The sequence below is a fragment of the Mustela erminea genome, chromosome 5 (genome assembly GCF_009829155.1).
Source record: "Mustela erminea isolate mMusErm1 chromosome 5, mMusErm1.Pri, whole genome shotgun sequence".
In the NCBI taxonomy this organism is placed as follows: domain Eukaryota; kingdom Metazoa; phylum Chordata; class Mammalia; order Carnivora; family Mustelidae; genus Mustela; species Mustela erminea.
The window spans coordinates 54,802,295-54,823,912 of record NC_045618.1 but is presented as its reverse complement, the minus strand read 5'-3'; the positions used below and the strand labels follow the sequence as shown (position 1 = coordinate 54,823,912).

The 21,618-nt window shown below is 39.2% G+C and overlaps 1 protein-coding gene across 1 annotated transcript in view; it reads right to left on the bottom strand.

The window, feature by feature from the left end:
* The window catches only part of AVEN (apoptosis and caspase activation inhibitor), a 177,538-nt gene that overhangs the window by 8,241 nt on the left and 147,679 nt on the right, over nt 1-21,618 (bottom strand). Inside the window, exon 4 of the mRNA XM_032341794.1 lies at nt 655-725. Within this exon, the coding sequence (XP_032197685.1) occupies nt 655-725 (71 nt within the window). The remainder of the gene's footprint in view (nt 1-654; nt 726-21,618) is intronic.

Below are 21,618 nucleotides of genomic sequence, written 5' to 3'. Positions count from 1 at the left end.
AGGCGCTAGCCATGGAGCTGGGGAGCAGATGACAAGCCACCACTGATTCTCAGTGCTTTTTAAAAGGGTTAGAATACCTGTCATCTCCCCTATGGAAAGAATCCATCAAATCACAGTTGGAAAATAATCGAAACCCCTTGAGGAAAAAATATGGCATGAACAAAAAGCAAATGAGGTAGCTGGGCTTTATGGCGTCACTGAAAGACTTCTGTGGCATTTGTTCTTACTTTATCGCTTTATTCTCCTAACTATAGAGGAAGAGTTATTTAAAGGTATAAAATTAAGGATTTTTTTCACCTAATACCAAAAACAGTGTGTGTGTGGGGGGGGGGATTGATTTTCAACCCTAAGGGAAACTCTTCACAGAAAGGAAAAAGGAAAGCAGGCCAAATAGCAAAGTAGTCCACTCAAAATCATGACTATACACTATGAGTAATTCACACAGGCGGCCAGTTACACAGGTGAATTCTAGCTCCAAGGACGTGTATAATTTAAGCTCCCTGAAAATGGTCTTAACAATTGAGGTGACTGAGGCTAAACTGTACATGAATCACTACTCTTTTCTACCCCAAGACTTCATCTCAACAGTAACATAAAGGCATTTGTCTTCAGCCTCGAGAAGAGCCAATCCACAGTCAAGACAAACCATCTTACCTGTTTTGGACATGAAGCTTCACCATCCCACTCTTTCTCCTCAACAAACCGGAACTGTGAGAAGGAGTCCCCTAGGGATAGGAAAAAATAATAATAATTTTACACAAAAGCCAAAGAAAAACACTCAGTTCTCTAAATTTCTGCTTGGGAATAAAAGTGCCATTTCTGAGAAGCAAAGCCCCAAATTCAGTGGTAGCATTTAATAGAAGTTCCTGGCTTCCACTTCTTTACACAGCAACCTGGGCCTGGTGGGCACCTGAAAATTCTGTTGGCTTCACGCGATTCTCTATAAGCCACCATCTACATGCTTCTGGAGAGATGACTCAAGAGGCTTGTAGACATGGCCATCTACTCGTATTTAGTACATTTTCATCCCATCTGCTTAGTGTATGCAAGGAAACAGATATTTATGATGTGGGGAGTGGGCACAGCTGAAAAGGCAGAAGAACAGAAGGAAAGAAGGTCTAGGCTGACCCACATTAGAACAGGCTTAAACTATCTCTTTGAAGTGAGATTATCAACCTCAAACATCACCCCCAAAGTCGCCTGGTTAGAATGTCAAATGCAAAATAAAACTCAAAGAATATGCATGAGATTAGTTCAGGTGAATCACGGTACTGAGCTCTTGGAATAAAGGAAAACCTTTAAGATCAGCATAAACAATCATGAAAGACGACCCTGGACAGCAAGCTTTGACCCAAGGCTCATTTAGTAAATGCATACTTAACTTGGTTATTTGTCTTAAGAACACCTAATTGATAAAGAATTATTTCTCTGCGTAGCTTCAGGATTCCCCAAATATGGTCCCTCCCTTAATAACCCTAGTTTAATTCCTATTTCTTCCGACCTTCTGCCTGAGCCAGCCTCCTATCACATTCCAAACATACTTCCTATTCCATCCTAGCCTCTCCTCTCTCAGTCCTTCCCGCTTGTCCGGAAGACCCACACTCGTCTACCCATTTCTTACTGTAGTTATGCTCCAAGACTCGGTTCAGGGACACCCTCCTTTGTGATATCTCTCAGGGGATTTAACCATAGAATCCATTCTTCTAAATTAAGAGAGGGACAAAGAAGTGAAGAATTCAAATTTCAAGAGACAAAGATAAAATTAGAATCTATACCACCCCCCCCCCCAACATTTGGCAAGATCAAATTCAAGGCAAAAGGGACCAAGAACAGTACTATCAGGAATAGGGGTAAAATTAACACTCTTAGTCATTGGTGAATCAATTTGATCCCTTCAAAAATTATGACATAAAGGATCCGAATAATTAATAAGGCCTTATATATGTGCACGGAATACAGAAGTATATACGTGCATGTATGTATCGTGATTATAACTGTATTTCTTTATAAATATCTTGCGATATTCGTTTTTCCTTTTCTTCTTTTTTCAGATTTTACTTATTTATTTGACAGAGCAAGAGAGCACAAGCAGGGAGAGCAGCAGGCAGAGGGAGCGGGAAAAGCAGGCTCCCCTCCAAGGAGCCCGATGCGGGGTTCGATCCCAGGACAGTGGGATCATGACCTGAGCCAAAGGCAGAAACTTAACAATCTGTGCCTCCTAGATGCCCCACAATATTTGTTTTTTAAAAGAGCTATAAAAAGGCCACAGGAAAAAAACTCAATAAATCCTAAAATGTAGCAGTCACACAAACCATATTTAGTGGTATAAATGTTTATCACCAGCAGTAAGCAAAGGGTTAATATCTCCTAAGTACAAAAAGCTTCTACAAATCAACCAGAATAAAACCACCCAATAGAAAAAGAGGAAAAGGACTGAAAATAAGAAATACCATTTGCTAATATCTATATACGAAATAAGTAATAAATGAATAAATTAGAAATCAAACTGGTAGATTTTTAAAACTTGGCCAAATACCTGAACACCTTATTCAGTGTTATTTTTAGCATCCTTGAACTTTCTTTTGGCCCCAATACAGGACTTGAACTCATGACCCTGACAACAAGACCTGAGTTGAGATCAAGAGTTGGATGCTTACCCTATTGAGCCACACAGGCGCCCCATGGCATTCCTGAACTTCTAGATTATAAATGGTGCTATGACTGCATAGGCCACTATAATATATAATCAGCACAAGATTAACTAATGCAAACAAGGGATGCTACATGTATTTATTTTCAATATTTGAATATTCACTTTCAAATATAGGTAAGATTCCAACGATGGCTAAATAGCTTGTTGCCAACCAATCCTCTTGCTGAGGAACAACTTAGGGACACAGGCTGAAAAGAGTTACCAGGTGAGAACATGAGTGAGAAAGGTCCCAGAAAGAAGAGATGCTAACAATATTTAAAACTGCTTCTTCCCTCCAAGGCATTTGTTCATTCCCAAAGGCGCTATTGAGAAACTGAAAATCTGAGCACAAAGTAAGAACTGAGGAGGTTGTGAAGATACAGAAGCCTCTGCTAGTTTTATGGCACAGAGCGGACAAAAATTGCTGGTCAGAGCCCAAGGATGAGGAAGAGTCGTGGAAAATCGAGGCTTTCAGGTGGGACCCCTTTTGACTCCGTCTTTGAAGTGGGGACCAAGTGGGACAAAGCCAGCCCCCACACAGCCTGAGGCAAAGCTGTAAATCATTTTAACCTCTGATTCTGCCAATGAGAAGCAAAAGTATACCCTTTTTGGAGGGAAAGGACATTATCAGTAGCCTAAAATTATCTCTACTATTTTTTATAACCAGTGTCCAAAATTTATTAAAACTCATCAGGAGATGAGACCAAGGTAACAGAAAACTAAGGGAAGGGGAGGAAAAAAAAAAAAAACTAAAAAGATCCACAGAGATTAAGATAGTAGAGTTATCAGACATGGCTTTTGTAATTGGGCAATGTAAAAATTTCAAGAATAGGAAAATCTATAAAATCACAATGACATCCATGAAGTTCTCTTTGATTCATACAAAATATATACATAAACAATACAAAGAAGAAAAAGATTGAGGAAAATGAGATACCGAAAACACATTTTGTTTATAGTAACCAAACTTCAAAATAGTTTAAAAATTCTAATAAATAAATCATATAGAGGCTAACTTGGAAAAATAAGCTTGTTAAAATTTTAGATGGCTACAGAATGCCAATGTCTCTAATCCTGTTACTGAAGATGAAAAGAGTATTCAGACACGTCCAAATGATGAGTCCTGGCATCAAGAGTGCTTCTGCGAAATAAGTTACCAGAATTCTTTCTGAATTATACTGAAACATGCACAAAAACAATGGTGCTCCGCCTCTATCCTGTGTGTCAGACATTTGAACATGCAGACCTCCTTTAAATACAACAGCACATTACATTAACAGTGCATGCAATCCTGCTCCTGCTTTACTCTCTCGCTCAAGAGCTCCCAGTCTCTCACACAAACATGATGAATCCACATGAAGAAGTACAGAGTGGAAACCAGGGAACAGTGACTGGCAACTGTGGTAGACAATGGGACAAACATGGGAAGGGTGTCTTAGGAGTCACACTCACCAGCTCTGTGTTCACAAGGTAATTATGGGGCAGTGTAACAAATAGAACGAGAAACCATAAAAGGAGTACTGTACTTTCTTCCTTCTTCAAAGACTAATTTCATGAGTTACAAGACATTGTAGAACTGCCCTGTATACTCACACGATACCCTCTAACAAGATGGAGGAAGAGCTAGTTCCTGCTATACAGGCCGGCTGAACAGCAACAGCAACAAAAATCCCAGGATAGTCTACTTTGCAGATAAGCATACCAAAAGAGCAGACCAGCTAAATCCAATGATTGCTTATTAAGAATGTAATTTATTCACTAAAATTTGCTAAATAAGGGGAGGCAAATTTAAACAAAGTTGGTAAGACTTTCACGTTTTTCTTACCTATAAAAAGTCTCCTATCCTTCTATTCCGGAAACAATGCTGAAGTTGGTGTGCACGAATGAAAGCGAAGACACAAGTGGAACTGAAACAATTCTGTTACATCTTGAAAGTCAGTGACATGGCTGCCACTGTTTTAGACCCAAAAGTAAAAGAGAATTTTTTTCAATCGACTAATTGTGTGAGGCAGCAAAAATGTTAGAAAGTTAGATATATGCATTGGCAGCAATCTTCAGCATGCTTCTGAAAATATTTAGAAAGGATGCTTCAAGCAGTACCCAATGCTTCCATTTCTGGGATTCCTTCAGTCAAACTCATGATCACCACGCAAATCTCCAAGGCCAGTGGTTAATGTGGAGAGAGATCTTTACCTATTCTTAACCTAGTCTTTACCTAGTTATTATTGGAGAGGGCAAGGTTAATTGCCAAGGGACAGCTTACTATCAGCAGTACCAGACTCTACTAGTAGAGTATAGTGAGCACAGGATCAATCTAACAGCAGGCAGGGGGGGTGAAAGAAAAAGGCCTATATGCTGTCAAAATTAAAGCCGAGTACTAAAAGCTTTTGTTAAAAAATTTCAAGTTCTATTGAAATTTTAAAAATTTTTTTGTATTCCAGACATCCATTCTATGACTGATACTTCCTTTTAGTTTCAGCTAAATATGACCAAACACTTGACCATTTGGCCAAAATGTATACTTAGTATGCCTCCAATATTCAATCAGTGATGTTCTATGAGGCATTTAGAAATAAGGTAGCTTATGTAATGTACAGCATGGTGACTATAATTTCTAATACCATATTGCACAATTCAAAGTTGCTAAGAGATCTTAAAAGTTCTCATCACAAGAAAAAAATGTGTAACTATGTATGATAACAGATGTTAAGTAGACTTGTGGGGATCGTTTTACAATATTTACAAATACTGAGTCATTATGTTGTACACCTGAAATTAATATGGTGTTATATGTCAATTATACCTCAATTTAAAAAAATAAGGTAGCTTTAGACATACTGACATGGAAAGATTATCTCAACTGTTATATGTTGGAAATACCAAGTTTTAGTGCAGTATAAATAAGATATATAGATATGTGCATACACATAAATACATGTACTATATATACACATACATATATGTGTGTATCTGTCACAAGAATACTAATATATGCATAGAAATAAACCAAGACCATTATATACCTATTCTAAGAATGATTCTCTCTCAGAGGGTGGGATTGAAGGAGACTTCCTTTCTGCATAATACATTTTCTAGTTGAATTATCCTTCATAAACAACAAGTGCATGTTACTTTTGGAGCCAAGCCAAAAAGAAGTAAGGAAATTCAGAAAAAAACCTGAAATTTCTTGAGGGCAAGGACCTTTAAGACAAAACATGCATAGATCTCATAGGCTGGAATCGGAGGTATTCTACCCCTCACCTGATAGAACATAGAGACCCTTGGGTCTAGAGATGCTCAGTGGCCTGACCAAGGCCACATGGCCAGTGAATGGCTGGACACCAAGACCTCTTGGCTCCTATCATTTATTATTATACCTGTAATTAATGAAGTTATTTCCACTAGGCTTCTTGGCTATCTGAGTTCCCTAACAAAACAAAAACAAATAACAAATATTGATGACATCTGATATACTAATGTTTGATACACTGACATGTTTGAAGACACGAAAGTCCGAACTCAAAGAATTCTTCATTTTAGAAAAGCAATTACTTCAGGGGTTCCTTTGAATAACTACTATATGGCTTCTTAAAAAACAACAACAACAACTGAGTTTTATAGAACTCTAAGTCCTCTGTTAATGAAGGCGTTGGAGAAATAAAGGTGACACACCAACTCTGTCACTGTATTTATAATACCCAGGATTCTCACTCTGCCTGACTCCTCAGATCAGTCTCACGCAGGTCCTGGAAACTAACACTACACTTGTTAGGATTCTACTGTACAATATGCTTTCAAAAACTTACCATCTACTCCTAGATAACACAGCTTTGAATTTGAAGCTTACCCTTCTAGCCCACCAGCAAAAAAGAGTGAACAATACCCATCAGGTGTACATGAAGAGTGAATGTAAGAGACAGAAAATGTGCCCAAGCCTAATAATACTCCTAATAATTCAGTAGTGGCAATTCCCATCAGTGACATCTGTCCTAGGTATTTGGAGCTTTTTCTCTTAAAAACTGGCCCAGACCTCTGTGGTGTGTCCTTTCAAGAAACCAACTCTAGAAAGCAAGAGGAGTGGATCACTAGTTCTGGATGAATACTTAATTTTAAGCTCAATTTTCCTGGCTCTTCTTTATTTGTCCCACAGCACTTAGAATATGCCCTCAACCAGGACACACGTCTCTGGGAAATCATAAATGAACTTCATAGGCTGACAAGTTCACAATCTTCACAGAAAGTATGTCCCAACAGTCACCACAACGGCTGCTATAGAAAATGAAATGTACCTTTTTTCTCTCTGAATTTCTCTGTTCTCATCTATGAGAGAGGACATATTTGGAAGGTCAAGCTGGATCCTAGGTCCATAGGCTGACATAGATCAAACCAAAGACAACCCGTAGTTCAGCTGACATAAAGAATCTGCTACCCAATTTCTAGCTTCCATGGATGAACATTTCTAGATGTTGATATCAAGCACTTTGATATTTCCCCTAAAACAAAGCAACAGCCAACACTTTGTCTTTGGGAGGAAGGTTATACAAGCCACTATAGTGATTAATAAAAAAGTCAGGTTGAGCCAAAAGAATAAGAGATGAGAAAAATCTCTCCTCCTGCTCAACAGTGACCTATAATTAGCTTTCTCACCAGATGTGGGGCCCCAAAAGCCCCTGAGCATCAAATATCCACATTGAGCACTACATAATAAGATGTGCCTATCTTTCCAATGCCCCTAAAAAGTGGCTTCCCCATCTGCATTGGTTGTGTTGAAGGAAAAGCCAAATACACTCAAGTACCATAAGAGGGTTCTACGCTTTATGAGACAAGGACGATGCTGCCGTTCTAGAATTTAGAATCTAGCTGCTTTCCCCCCAGATGGGTGGTGAAAATTCTGTTAACCCTGTACCACTGTAGATTATCTAGTAAAACCGCTCAGATCAATTATTTTCTGAAACAATGCCAACATCGAAGCCCTGACACAGAATTCCATGATGAGAGTAAATGATTAGACAAGGCAAAATAAACAAGAGAATAGAAAGACCAATCCTCAGGTGGGCCATGGAATCGTGAGATGTTAGAACTGACCTGTAGTAAAATAGTGTGCCCGTTATGATCAGGTCTGGCTGCATGTAATGAAGACATGAGAATTTATGGCTTAAACAAGAGAAGAGATTATATCTCCACCAACCAAATGGAGTTGAGACTTGGGGGGTCAAAGGCTGGTCTGGGGGCTCTTTCCAGTTCATTGCTCTGCCATTCCTATGAAGACCCTTCTAGTCATGCTTCAGGGTGATGACCAAAGCAAAATCCCAGACAGCAAGATGGAAGAAGACTTGAAGGGGCAAAAGGCATGCATCCTCTTTCTGCTACGTTTTCTCAGAAACCACCACAGAACTTTTCCACTTATTTCTCTTTGGCCCATAACAGTATCATTTTGCTTTATCAAGCTACAAGGAATGTGGTATAATTAATGTCCTCCCAGGTGGCCATGTGCCTTGATAAGAATCAGGGGTCTGAAAGGAAAGAGAATACGGGGTGGGGAAGCATTGACTGTCGAACCCCCAAAAACATGGTTTTGAACTGTACAGGTTCACTTATATACAGATTGTTTTTGATAAATATAATACCATAACTGTATTTTCTCTTGGGATTTTCTTAATATTTTCTTTTCTCTAGCTTACTGTACTGTTAGTATACAGTATATAATACACAGAACCTACAAAATATGTATTAATCACCAGTTTCTGTCATCAGTAAGGTTTCCAGTCAACAGTAATCTATTAGTAGTTTAACTTGGGGGGAAATGGAAAGTTACACAGGGATCGTCAACTGAGTGGGGGTTGGCACTCCTAACCCTGAGTTGCTCAAAGGTCAACGGTACTCTCCCTGACAAATTACCAGAAGGTTCTGCTCAAGGGGTAGTTAGTTAATAAAGGGTCAGTTTCTAGTGTAGTGATTGTGCTCACTGAGGTGTAAGTTGTCTCCAATCGTTTCAATGCAATACGTGTAATATCCAAACTTCTCTAATTGTAGTTAAAATTAACTTTAGAAAATACCTGCCTTTCAATTTGTTTCTCCAATCCTGAGAGGAGGCAAGTGTGAGATAAATTTCTAGTTTCCAGCATAATGCAAGAACTTTTCAAAACAAATATTGTTAATAAATACATACATACTTACTGTCTACTACCTTTCTCAGGGAAAATGGGTGTATGTGAAGTTAAACAATAACTTCAAAAGTAACAATTCATTTATTTAGTGATTATTTTTTCATTCTTTCATACATTTTCAGCACAACTATGTGCCAAACACTACTGAGTGCTAATACTATAAAGAGGTAAGACATGCTCCCTGTTATCCTTGCTCTCAGATTCTGAGTTGAACAAATCAAGAGGGGACTAAAAGAAACAGAAAAACATAAAATTTAAAGGAAATTTAAATTCCCTCCCCACACCTTTAGAAGGGTTTGCTGTCTCCCTTTCTTGTTTTGTGCATATATACATCTGTGGTATGCTCATGGTGTTGACTTACTTAAAAAAGAGTCAGTTCGGGTGCCTGGGTGGCTCAGTGGGTTAAAGCCTCTGCCTTCGGCTCAGTTCATGATCCCAGGGTCCTGGGATGGAGGCCTGCATCGGGCTCTCTGCTCAGCAGAGAGCCTGCTTCCCCTCTGCCCTCTGCCTGCCTCTCTGCCACTTGCGATTTCTCTATCAAATAAATAAATTAATTTTTTAAAAAAGAGTTCACCTAACAGCTTATTTGTATTTTATTTGTAGCCTGACATCCAAACGCTGGTGAAAACCGTCACACAAACCACCAAAGTTTCCAGGTCTAATACCTGAGTAGACTGTCCTCTAACGCCATCAGCGTTCACTTCCAGAGGGAGGAGACGATCTAGAAAACACCCTGACATCTGCAGAATGATGCTCAGACTGACACACACATGGGCACACACCCACACTAGTACAGTAATACAGAGAGATGCACAGTCCCACTAGAACAATGATACTCTCCTTTGAAACTCAGTAATGTGGTCTCATGGCAGGGCCAGACTTTGCCTGTCATCCATTGCACATTATTTCATTTTCTTGTCTACAATGAGGGCTTTATTTTTTTGAAAGTCAATCTACCTTATTATTACAAATGTCTCTCAAACCTGGTATTTTCTACCTTAATCTGCCCAAGTTTTCTTCTTGCAATTAAAAGTTTTCCATCAAGGTTAATGTTAAATAATTAACGTCCCCAAATACTGCCATCATCCCCCAATGAAACAGAAGGCCCAACGCATCCCCTCAGAGGCTATTATGGGGTTTTCTGGAGAAAATTTCTGAACCCCTTTCTATCAAGAATAAGAGGTTGCTTTCAATTTGTTGTTTACCTGCTAAATGTATTCCAGAGTCCCATAAGGTAAGAGTTAAAAGGTCTGACCTTTGATTTGTCTGATTATTTTCTCACTGCACCTCAGTTCAGTGAGGCTGTCGGTAGTGAAGCTGTTAACTCCCATTATTTATAGCTGTTTGACAGTGTACTTGGCTTTCCCATGCCATCTCTCTGGAACGAATTCATATCTCTGTATAAAATCTAAATTCATACCTGTAACCGCTGACAGCTCTCCTTCCAGCTTCTACTCTCATTCATAAAATTCTATAGAGCCTCTTACATAATGATTTTCCTAACAGAATTCATTTCTCATAAATGCAATATTCTCCATAGAAATCTCCAACTAAGCAGCTCTTGCAAGCACTAGTAATACCCAAGTTCAAGAGAAGAAATCTGGAGCCAACCACTTGTACTGAGGTGAACTCGTGCAGGCAACAAAGAATCTATGAATGTTAGTTTTCACTTCACCTTCCTCTTGGTTTTCTTTTTTAAACTTTCTTAATTCTGGTTTTGGGGAACATCTAAAATGAGTCTTGTAGGGCAACATGTCCCCAGAGAAGCAACACAAGCAGAGGCCTCAAGACGCAAGGGAGTTTGGTCATTCAAAGGGCAGAAGGCAGGCCAGTATGGCTGATGTATGGTGAGCAGTGAAGAGGAAAGACATGACTGAAGAGAAGTTGGGTCATATTCTTCATGTGACTCGATATTTTCAACCAATTACCAAGTTCCACTGCTCAACACTGTATTCCACAATAATAACCAGGCTTAGTGGAACTCAGTTAGTCCTACTTACCTATAAAACACATTTTACATGAGTATGCAAACACACACTGACTCTCAAGTGATGGATAGCCTTAAACTTTTTATAGACTGTGACAACACAAAAGAGTGAAAAGTATTTTTAGAAACAGTAGGGTCAAATTGTCACCTTCCAAACACAGAGGGTAGAAGGTACAAAAGTTCTCTCTGTCCACACAGGGTAATAGCTCATTCTAATTAACTCTGCCATGGCTATAGGACATCTTTCCAAGCCATTCTTGAGAACCTAGAACCCAAACATGAAGTTGAGGAATTGGGGAAGCTACCCTGACTAGTAATTAGCTCAGAGAAAAATTCCGTGGGGCCTTTACAAAATGTCTGAACACAGACGAATCCCCATACCTACAAATGTGCCACGTGTTTCTAATTAATACCCCAAATCTCCAATCTGGAGAGTGACAGAACTTCAAACAGTTAGTGACAGAAGGAGAAGAAACAGAGTGAGATAGAGTGAACCTGGGGTGAAGTAATAAAAAATTATAATAAATCTAAGCAAAACAAAACAACAACAAAAGTATACCCTTCGCCGACTAACAGTGAATCCGTTCTAGGTTTGCTCAGCCTCTTGGTTCTCTGTTCTAACTCAGTTGCCCACAGATTCTAACTCTGGTAGCTGGCACTGTAATGAACCCTGCCTCCCAGACTTTAGCTATTTAAGACCACAGTTATTTTGAACAGCACCTTTCTGGAAGTAATCCCTAAATATGAACCTTGGCCTATGTTTGGACCACGTTTAACTTACGGCACTTCCAGGCCTGCCATTTTATTTTGGTATCCTTTTCATGACTGTTTTTTTCTTCACAGAAATGTTAGTATTTATTTTCTTTTTTTACAGATGTATTTATTTATTTGACAGAGAGAGAGAGAAAGAGAGAGAGAGAGCATTGTGAGTGGGGGGAGGGACAGAAGGAGAGGGAGAGAACCTCAAGCAGACTCCACACTGAGCATGGAGCATGACCCAGGGCTTGAACCCAGGATGCCGAGAGTCAGATGCTTCACCAACTGAGTGACCCAGCCACCCCCGTTCATATGTATTTTGATGACAGTTTAGGAGCATTCAACACTTAAATGCAGCACAACAAAGCAGAAATATGCAAACACTACATTCAGAAGACTTAATGTTTGCTATTACTGAACACGTCTTAATGGGCACTTTTTGGGCCCTAGTATTATTTGTAAAATGATACATATTGCTTTTATTGGAAAGCCACAAGTTGTCTTATATTTGGTAGATCTGTTTTAAGGCTGTTGGTAGTGAGGATGTTGATTCTCATTATTTACAGCTGTCTTACAGTGTACTTGGATTTTTTTTTAAAGATTTTATTTATTTATTTGACAGAGAGAGATCACAAGTAGGCAGAGAGGCAGGCAGAGAGAGAGAGGAGGAAGCAGGCTCCCTGCTGAGCAGAGAGCCCGATGCGGGACTCGATCCCAGGACCCTGAGATCATGACCTGAGCCGAAGGCAGCGGCTTAACCCACTGAGCCACCCAGGTGCCCCTGTACTTGGATTTTTTTAAGTTTTCATTCTACATTAAGACGACAGAGTGTTGAGTTAAAAAAAAAAAAAAATCTGGGGGCACCTGGGTGGCTCAGTCAGTTAAGCATCTGCCTTTGGCTCAGGTCATGATCCAAGGGTCCTGGGATCAAGTCCCGCATTGGGCTCTCTGCTCAGTGAGGAGTCTACCATTCCCTCTCCATCTGCTCCCACCCACCCCCCAGACTGCCCCATGCTAATGCTCTTTCTCTGTACCCTCTCAAATAAATAAAATCTTTAAAAATCTGACGTACAAAACCACAAAATCATAAGACATGGTAACTTACTAAGTTGAATAATTTATGGATTATAGCAAAGGATTCAAGAGCTCACATAAACACAGGTATTCTCCACTTCCCGAAAGTTCACACTATGCCACTGCACATTTGCAAAAGACCTAGGTTAGTATAGCAACCACTTTTTTTTTTTTTTTGGTAAAGGCAAAAATTCTCTTCTGACTTCTTTCAGTTAAGGAAAACAGGTACAAATGTAGGTCATTCAGAGAAGTGAAACGGCATAAAGCAAACCTCAAGAAAACAGAGATACTCTTCACTCTAAGTCATTTTGGCTTGAGAGAGCTTTCATAGGAACAGTCCACGTTCGGATAGCGGGGAAAACCTGTACTGAGATCCCCTGACATACTTAAAATGTGACTGAATTTCTAAAAGTTTGACTTAAGGCTTTTCAGAATCTATTGTTAAATGGTAGGAACATCAGGAGGTTATCTATAATGAAACATCTGTGGCTTGGATGCTGACTCTCCAGTATTTCCAGTCTGAGGACAGTTTGTGTCGTACTGTATACTCAAACATTTTGCTTTTCACAGGTATTAGCAAAATTAGCAACAGTTTTTCAAAGTTTCCAAGCTCAGGGTAGAATTTATACAAACGAACAATCAGAAGAGTATCTCTAAATCATCGGTATCTCTCTGATGTTTTAGGAGGAGAATGAGGGTAATAAACATGGGGTATGTTTTTGCTTTCTTAAAGAATTATCTTCTACATTTTTTACTATAACTATATGAGAAACTTTGGCCAAGCAAGGAAGGTACCAATGGAATCTGTTTGCCAGATTCCATATTGATAAATTTTGGCAATCATTTTGACATAATTAAGCAGCTTTGTTCCGTTTCATGTTTACTATGTTTCCAGGAGATGCCACTGGGCAGAATTCAGCAAGTTAAGGGTCTCATTTATTTTAAACACTCACATATGCAAATTTAGCCCCATCTGGAGTTTTCCTGGTATTAACCAGATAACACGCCTTTTTCTTACTTTGTATCTAAAGTATAAGGTCTCTTGTTAACAATAATAGCATTGCCGTATGTAAAATGGCAGTAATTAAATAATAAATTAATACTATCAAATATGCAGATAATGTTTAAATATCTCCAGAAAATGGTTGGGTTTCTCTGGTGATGTGGAACAGGGGGGAAGCAGCAAGATTATCTTTTATAGTTGATGTACCAGTGTATTCAAATCATAATCTAAATAAATTCCCCACAATGTCTCTTAAAGATCTTTAGCATTCATAATTTATTTGTTGAGGAAACCAGATCATTGGACCTGTCAGGTTTTGTTGTGTTTTTTTTAAACTTCCTGGAGTTTACTGATTTGTACTCTCATGTTATCTAATTTGTTCTTTTATTCTTTATATTTCCTATAAATTGATAGTTAGAACTAGAGGCTTGACCAGATTGAAATCCATTTATTTGGAAGGATGCTTTTAACATCAGAAATTGAAATTTATTTTAATTTTTTTTAAGATTTTAGTAATTTTAGAGTGTGCATGTGTGTGCAGAACAGGGAAGGGGTAGATGGAGAGGGGTAAGCAGACTCCCCATTGAGCAGGGGCCTGATGCAGGGCTTTTTAAACATCAGGAACTTAATTGAAACTTGTTTAAAATTTTTAAGTATTTTATTTATTTATTTGAGAGAGAGCAGAGCCAGGTTGGGGGGGCAGACGGAGAGGGATAAGAAGATTTCCCACTAAGCAGGGAGCCTGATGCATGGGCTCAATCCCAGGACGCCGGGATCATGACTTGAGCTGAAGGCAGATGTTTAATTGATTGAGCCACTCAGGGCCCCAGAAAAATCAATTGAAATTTAAAAGGACAGAATCCAATTTTGGATAAATGTGTAATGTTGGCTCTTCTGGTTATCTGGACAGGAGGAAATTATCCCAGACCTACTTTTTGCCTGAAATTTTTAGGAAATGAGCAGATCCTAAAATTGCTCATCCGTAACATAATTTGGTAGTGAAATTAAAATAAACGAGTTATAACAGAAGAAAGGTTTTTTTTTAATGACTGATAATGTACAACCTGTACTGACATCAAAAATTACATCATATATGGGGCACCTGCGTGGCTCAGTGGGTTAAAGCCTCTGCCTTCGGCTCAGGTCATGATCCCAGGGTCCTGGGATGGAGGCCTGCATCGGGTTTTCTGCTCAGCAGGGAGCCTGCTTCCTCCTCTCTCTCTGCCTGCTTCTCTGCCTACTTGTGATCTCTGTCTGTCAAAAAAATAAATAAAATCTTTAAAAAAAAATTACATCATATAAAATCCAAGATGTTAACTGACAAATTTTATTTAGATGAGAACAGGTTAGATCATGATCACTGAATGAAATGATTGTATACTTGTATCCAGTTTTGTTTTGTTTTTTTAATTTTTTTTTATTTTTTGAGAGGGAGAGATAGAACAAGTGGTGGGGAGGGTCAGAGGGAGAGGGGGAGGCAGGCTCCCCATTGAGCAGGGAGCCTGACCCAGGGTTCCATCGCAGGATCCTGGGATCATGACCTGAGCTAAAGGCAGATGCTTAACCAACTGAGCCACCCAAGCATCCCTACTTATGTCCAAATTTGAACCCATTTTGTTTTCTGAGGAAAAAGAGTAGCAAGTAAAAGAAGTCACTTTCCATGCCACTTTCCCATCTCTGTGATTTTGAAATGGAACACAGAGAAGCAGATTTATGCCCAAGGTAAATCCAGAATTCTGTTCTAGGAAATTTCAAAAAGCAGTGCATAATTAGAGATTTCTAAAGGGGGAATTACAATGCTCTGGGCTGGCTGCTTCGTGGGCTTATGGAATGACTCTTGTCCCTGCAGAGTTCACATGCTGAAGGAAAAGAAAGGGTTCATGCATCTACTACACATGGGTCCCAACCCCAGTACAAACATCAGCCCAAAGTCTACAGCCTTGGTCCGTTCATTTCCTCTGATGACTATGGCAAAGTCTTTCTCTCACTAATGCTGGGCATCCAGCACTAAGGGAAAGGAACCTAAACTCTCTTCTGCGGCCCCACAAGCCCATGTCCAATGAACTGTACTTGTGTTCTCGAGTTAAATTTTAGTGAATGATATATATATTAGGCTCATTTTTTATACCTCTCACTGTGAAGATGTAATATTGTTCTATTACAGCTTTATATATATGTTATATATATATGTAATATTGTTAAAATGGTCTTTATGTCAGAATTGTAATTGAATTGTGCGGTGGTATTTTGTTACAAAATAAAATTTCAATTTTTATCACCCCTTTTCAGGAGAAGATGTTAAGATTTTCTCTTTTCTAGTGGTGAATGAGAAAAAAATAGCTATTTGAAATGTCAATGTTTCTAAGCCCATTATATATTTAAAGCTGTTCAAATGTAATAAATGCTGGCATTGCTTTCCTTTGGTTTCTTTTGGGAGAGGTCCATCCTGCTGCCAAATGAGAAGTAGATTTTTTTAAACAGTTATATGTGACATTTAAAAGCTGATAATCCTATTTATAGATGTAGTCTTTCAAGGTCTCTATAGAAAGCTTGGATTATATAGTTTATATTATTTTTTGAAACTTTAAATTTTTTTTGATAACTTGTATAATACATGGTTAACTTTTCCCTCTTCTTGGTTTGGTTGCTGGGGCTCTGATCCCCGAAAGGCACAAAGACCATAAAAGATCGGCTTCGCAGTGTGACACTTAAGCAACGAATAATCAGGGGCACCTGGATGGTTCAGTGGGTTAATGTCTCTGCCCTCAGCTCAGGTCATGATCCCAGGGTCCTGGGATCAAGCCTGGGATCGAACCCCGCATCGGGCTCTCTGCTCAGCGGCAAGCCTGCCTCCTCTTCTCTTTCTGCCTGCCTCTCTGCCTACTTGTCTGTCAAATAAATAAATAAATAATCTTTTAAAAAAAAAAAAGGGGGGCAACAAATAATCATGAACTATACCAAAAGATATACTTATCACCTATGTGGAGGAAACGGATTCCAGAATAAAATGGCAGAGATCAGCATTATGTGGAGGGTCATCAGTGTAAAAGGAGAGCACTCTCATTTAGATTTTCTAAAGTTCTCAGAGCAGCCCCACTTCTCAAGGACAGTGAAACGCAACAGGTGTGTGGCACAAAAAGCCACATGATCATAGTAAGACCCAAGATGATGAACCAAAGCCCAGAGCTCACTCTCAACCGCTCCTACCACCCAGTGCCCAAGCAAGACTCCTCAGGGGTCAGAGCAGACAGTCAGCCCGGGAAAGTGCTTTCATTATCTAGCAATTAGCTAGCACCAGCTAACTGGTTACATGTAGAAAACTCTATCTGGCTCAAGAATGTCAGATCCAATGATCATATGATGCCCCACCCTGGTGACAAGGGTAAAGGTAACTAGACATCATGGCAATAAAAGAAAATATATCTAGTATACATTTGAGACTTCAAGATCCATTTTTTATTTTACAAAGTTTTAAGGGAACAACGAAGGGTTGCCCGACAGAGTCAAGGACATGATTCTAGGTAAGTGAATAGTTAATGGCACTTTTAAAGGTGAACAAGGGGTTTTCTCAAATGTGACTGAAGGTGCCAAGGAAAAATTGAGATCAGCCTGGAGGATACACCAGGTCAGATCCTCAGAGAAAGAGAGAGAGAGAATGAGGAAAGAAGTACAGTGAGCCACTGGAACAAAACTGGGGGTTTTAATTTGGGAGATTTATTTTGGTAAATCTAAGTATAACACACGGTGCTTGTAGTTAAACCATCAGGCTCTGAAGTCAGACTATCTGTGTTTGAATCCTGGCCCCACTATTTAGAGGCTGTTGGTCTTTAAAAAAGTGGCTTGAACTTTCTATGCCTCCACTTCCTTTCTGTCAAATGGGGAGAATAATAGTTACTAGCTTCGCAGGGTTGTAAGGTGTAAACAAGCTGTGCACATACACTGTTTTAACATAGTTACTGGCAGGTAGCAAATGCTTAGTGATATTTATTGTAAATCTATTCACCAAATAGTAAATAGAAGTTATGATGCTACTCCACCCATATTCTGTGCCCCCAAAAGATATATCATGCCAAGGCTCTCCAAAAAATGTCACTTAATTCATCTAGAACACAGGCTGAGCTCCCTGAACCAATTTGGGGAAGATAATTTGCCATAGGACCACAGGAGTTAAATGAAACTGAAAAGGTGATTGCCAAGTATTGTGACTGACTGTTTGAAAGCTCACATTTGCTTTCTACTATAATAAATTTTTACTATAATGTTGAATGAGTGAACAAAAAAATTAACATTAGAAATTCTACCTGATTAATTAACTGCCTCTAAAAACCAATCATCTATTGCCAATCATCAAATGCTGAGTCTAAATTACAAGGACTATAGAAAGAACTGACATTATTCTAAAGCCTTTAGAGTACTTTTCATGGGCCCTGGGTGGGTCAGTTGATGAACCGTCTGTCTTCGGCTCAGGTCATGATCCTGGGGTCCTGAAATCAAGCCCTACATCCGGCTCCTTGCTCAGCAAGCAGCCTGCTTCTCCCTCTCCCTCTGCTGCTCCCCCTGCTTATACTCTCTCTGTGTGTGTGTCAAACAACTAAATAAAATATTTTATTTAAGTATTTTAAGTACTTTTCAGAGTTTGATGTTAAAACAATCACATTATAGGGGCTCCTGGGTGGCTCAGTTGGTTGGGCAACTGCCTTCTGCTCGGGTTATGATCCTAGAGTCTGGGATTGAGTCCCACATGAGGCTCTCTGATAGCCAGAGAGTCTGTTTCTCCCACTGTCCTCTCTCCTCTCACGCTCTCTCTCTCATTCTCTCTCTCTCTCAAATAAATAAATAAAATCTTTAAAAAAAATCACATTATCAATTGTTCTTTACCATAAAAACATAAATACCAAATATTAAATTAAAAATATTTCTATGCCAAATATCCATATATATTTTATCATCATCACAAATAATCATTTGGAGTAAGAGGTAAAATACTAATCTCAAAATTCACCCATTAATGTATCAGGATGGTTCCAACGACCAAATCAACCTCATGTTCACCTTGTTCATCTCTATAACTCATTAATATTAATATAACCAAATCTGCCTCACAACTGTGTATTTTTTCATGGTACTTAATCGTTTGGCTCTGATTTGCTGGAAGGGAAAATCCACATAGTAAAAGGTAACTAAATCTGAGCTTATACTTCTTACTTAGATAACCATTGATTTGATACATAAGAAAACTAAAATATCTTCTGAAATAACATCAAATCTTCCTTCAATAAGAAAGCATTTTTTAAAGTAGAGAATAATTCAGAATGGGAGAAGATATTTGCAAATGACATTACAGATAAAGGGCTGCTATCCAAGATCTATAAAGAACTCCTCAAACTCAACACCCCCCAAAACAGATAATCCAGTCAATAAATGGGCAGAAGATACAAACAGACACTTTTCCAAAGATGACATAAAAATGGCTAATAGACATTTTAAAAAAATGTCCAACATCACTTGGCATCAGGGAAATAAAAAAGCCACAATGAGATACCACCTCACACCAGTCAGAATGGGGGGGAAAAATTTTTACCAAAAAAAAAAAAAATTAACAGGAAACAGTAAGTGTTGGAGAGGATGTGGAAAAAGGGGAACCCTCTTATACTGTTGGTGGGAATGCAAATGGGTACAGTCACTCTGGAAAATAGTATGGAGGTTCCTCAAGTCATTAAAAATAGAGCTAACCTACTCAGCAATTGCATTACTATGTATTCACCCCAAAGATACAGATGTAGTGAAAAGAGGGGCAATTGCACCCCAATGTTCATAGAAGCAATGTCCACAATAGTCAAACTATGGAAAGAGCTGAGATGCCCTTCAACAGATGAATGGATAAAGAAGATGTGGTTCAAAAAAATGAACTAATTAATTAATTAGTTGATTGATTAAAAGAAGATGTGGTTCATATATACAATGGAATATCACTCAACCATCAGAAAGAATAAATACCCAACATTTACACTGACATAAATGGAACTGGAGGGGATTATGTTAAGTGAAATAAGTCAAGGAGAGAAAGACAATTATATGGTTTCACTTATATGTGGACCATAAGGAATGGTGCAGAGGACCACAGGGGAAGAGAGGGAAAACTGAATGGGAAGAAATCAGAGAGGGAGACAAACCATGAGAGACTCTGGACTCTGGGAACCAAATGAGGGTTACAGAAGGGAGGGGGTAGCAGGGTGATGGGTATAAAGGAGGGCATGTGTGGTGATGAGCACTGGTTGTTACACACAACTAATGAATCATTGAACACTACAATAGAAGCTAATGATGTACTATAGGCTGGCTAATTGAACTAACTAAATAAATAAATAAGAGAATAATTTTTTAAAAATTTATTTCTGTTCATTTCTAGCAACCACTTTCCAAGTTATAATGTCAAGAAATTTAAATCAGGTAAGGGAATCCACCTGAAAAACTAGAGAAATTCAGTAGAAGACTGATGACAAGATAAATGAGGGGGGAAAAATCAGTAACTTTCCCCACAAATGTCAATACCTACATGAAGAAAATTGTGAAACTCTAAAGAAGGATTCTTGTTTGTTCATTTAACAAAAACATACTAAGAACCAGATTGTATTAAGCGCCAAAAGTATAACAGAGGACAGTGGTGCCCTTGATGAGTTCACAGTTATTTAAATAAGCAATTACGGAACACACAATGATGGACACGATGTCTTAGGGGAACATGGTGTGTATGAGTTTGGGGGGCTAGGGGGTGTCACTAATTCAGGCTGGGCAGTGTCAGGTGAAGGATCCTAGAAAAGGTGATGACTGACCTGAAGGATGACAAAGAGCTGGCCAGGCAAAAAGGCAGGAGACTGTCATTCAAGTCAGAGCCCAAATCAGAAAGTGAGAAAATGCCAGTATTGTGGGTACCTGCATGCAGTTTCATGTTACTAGAGCATACAGTTTGAGAACGGAGTCATGAAAGATTGGAAAAGGCATAAATGGAAAAACAGAATAGTCCTGGATGAAATCTTACATCTGTAGCGATGTCAATTCTCCCTAAGTTAATATTTGTATTCAAAGCAATTCAAATCAAAAGCCCAACTGTGGGTAGGGGGAGGAACTGTCAGCTCTTGATTCATCTGCCCGATTCAACATGTTGCTGCACTTGTGGCTATGATTTATGACAGCAAAAAAGCACAAAGCAAAATCAGGCTAGGGAAAAGGTGCATAGAGCAAAATCCAGAGCCATTAGTTCCCAAGGGTCCTTTCCCAGTAGAGCCACCAGATGTGCTCAATTCCTCTAGCAATGAGATACAACAATGCATGTAAAATATGATCCAGCAGGGAAGGCTCACTAAAGACTCGATACCAGGGTTCTTACTGGAGACTGACCACATAAGCATGCTCCACCTAGCCCGTTCTGAAGTTCCAGATAGCCAAAAGGAAAGCAGGTGTCCAACCTAAACGGTACTGTCCATGAAACAGTCAAGGCTCTGGAAACGGTGAGAATTCTCCTAAATTCCAAGTTCCAAGACACCAGCCAAGGGCCAGCCTTGCAAGCAGACCTTTCTTCAGATAAGCAGTCTCAAGTCTGCTGTGCTAACTCATTTTCTATATGACCACAAAGAGTAAAAACAAACCATAAAATGGGAAGAAGATATATTTAAAGTTGGGACAACCAATCTTAGATAACCCCATTTTCTCAGCTATCAAATTCATTCATTCTCTCATACACTGGCTCAACATTTATTGGCCACCTATTCTGGAGTCCGAGATGCAGGTGACAGAGTGGTGAATAACACAAAGTCCCTGCCCTCTTGGAGCTGGCGTTCTACCCACACAAGATGTGTATGTCAGGTGTCAAGTCGTGGTCGGTGCTGTGAAGAACAAAGCAGGTGAGAACAGCTGCGGCGGGGAAGGAAGGGGCAGGACT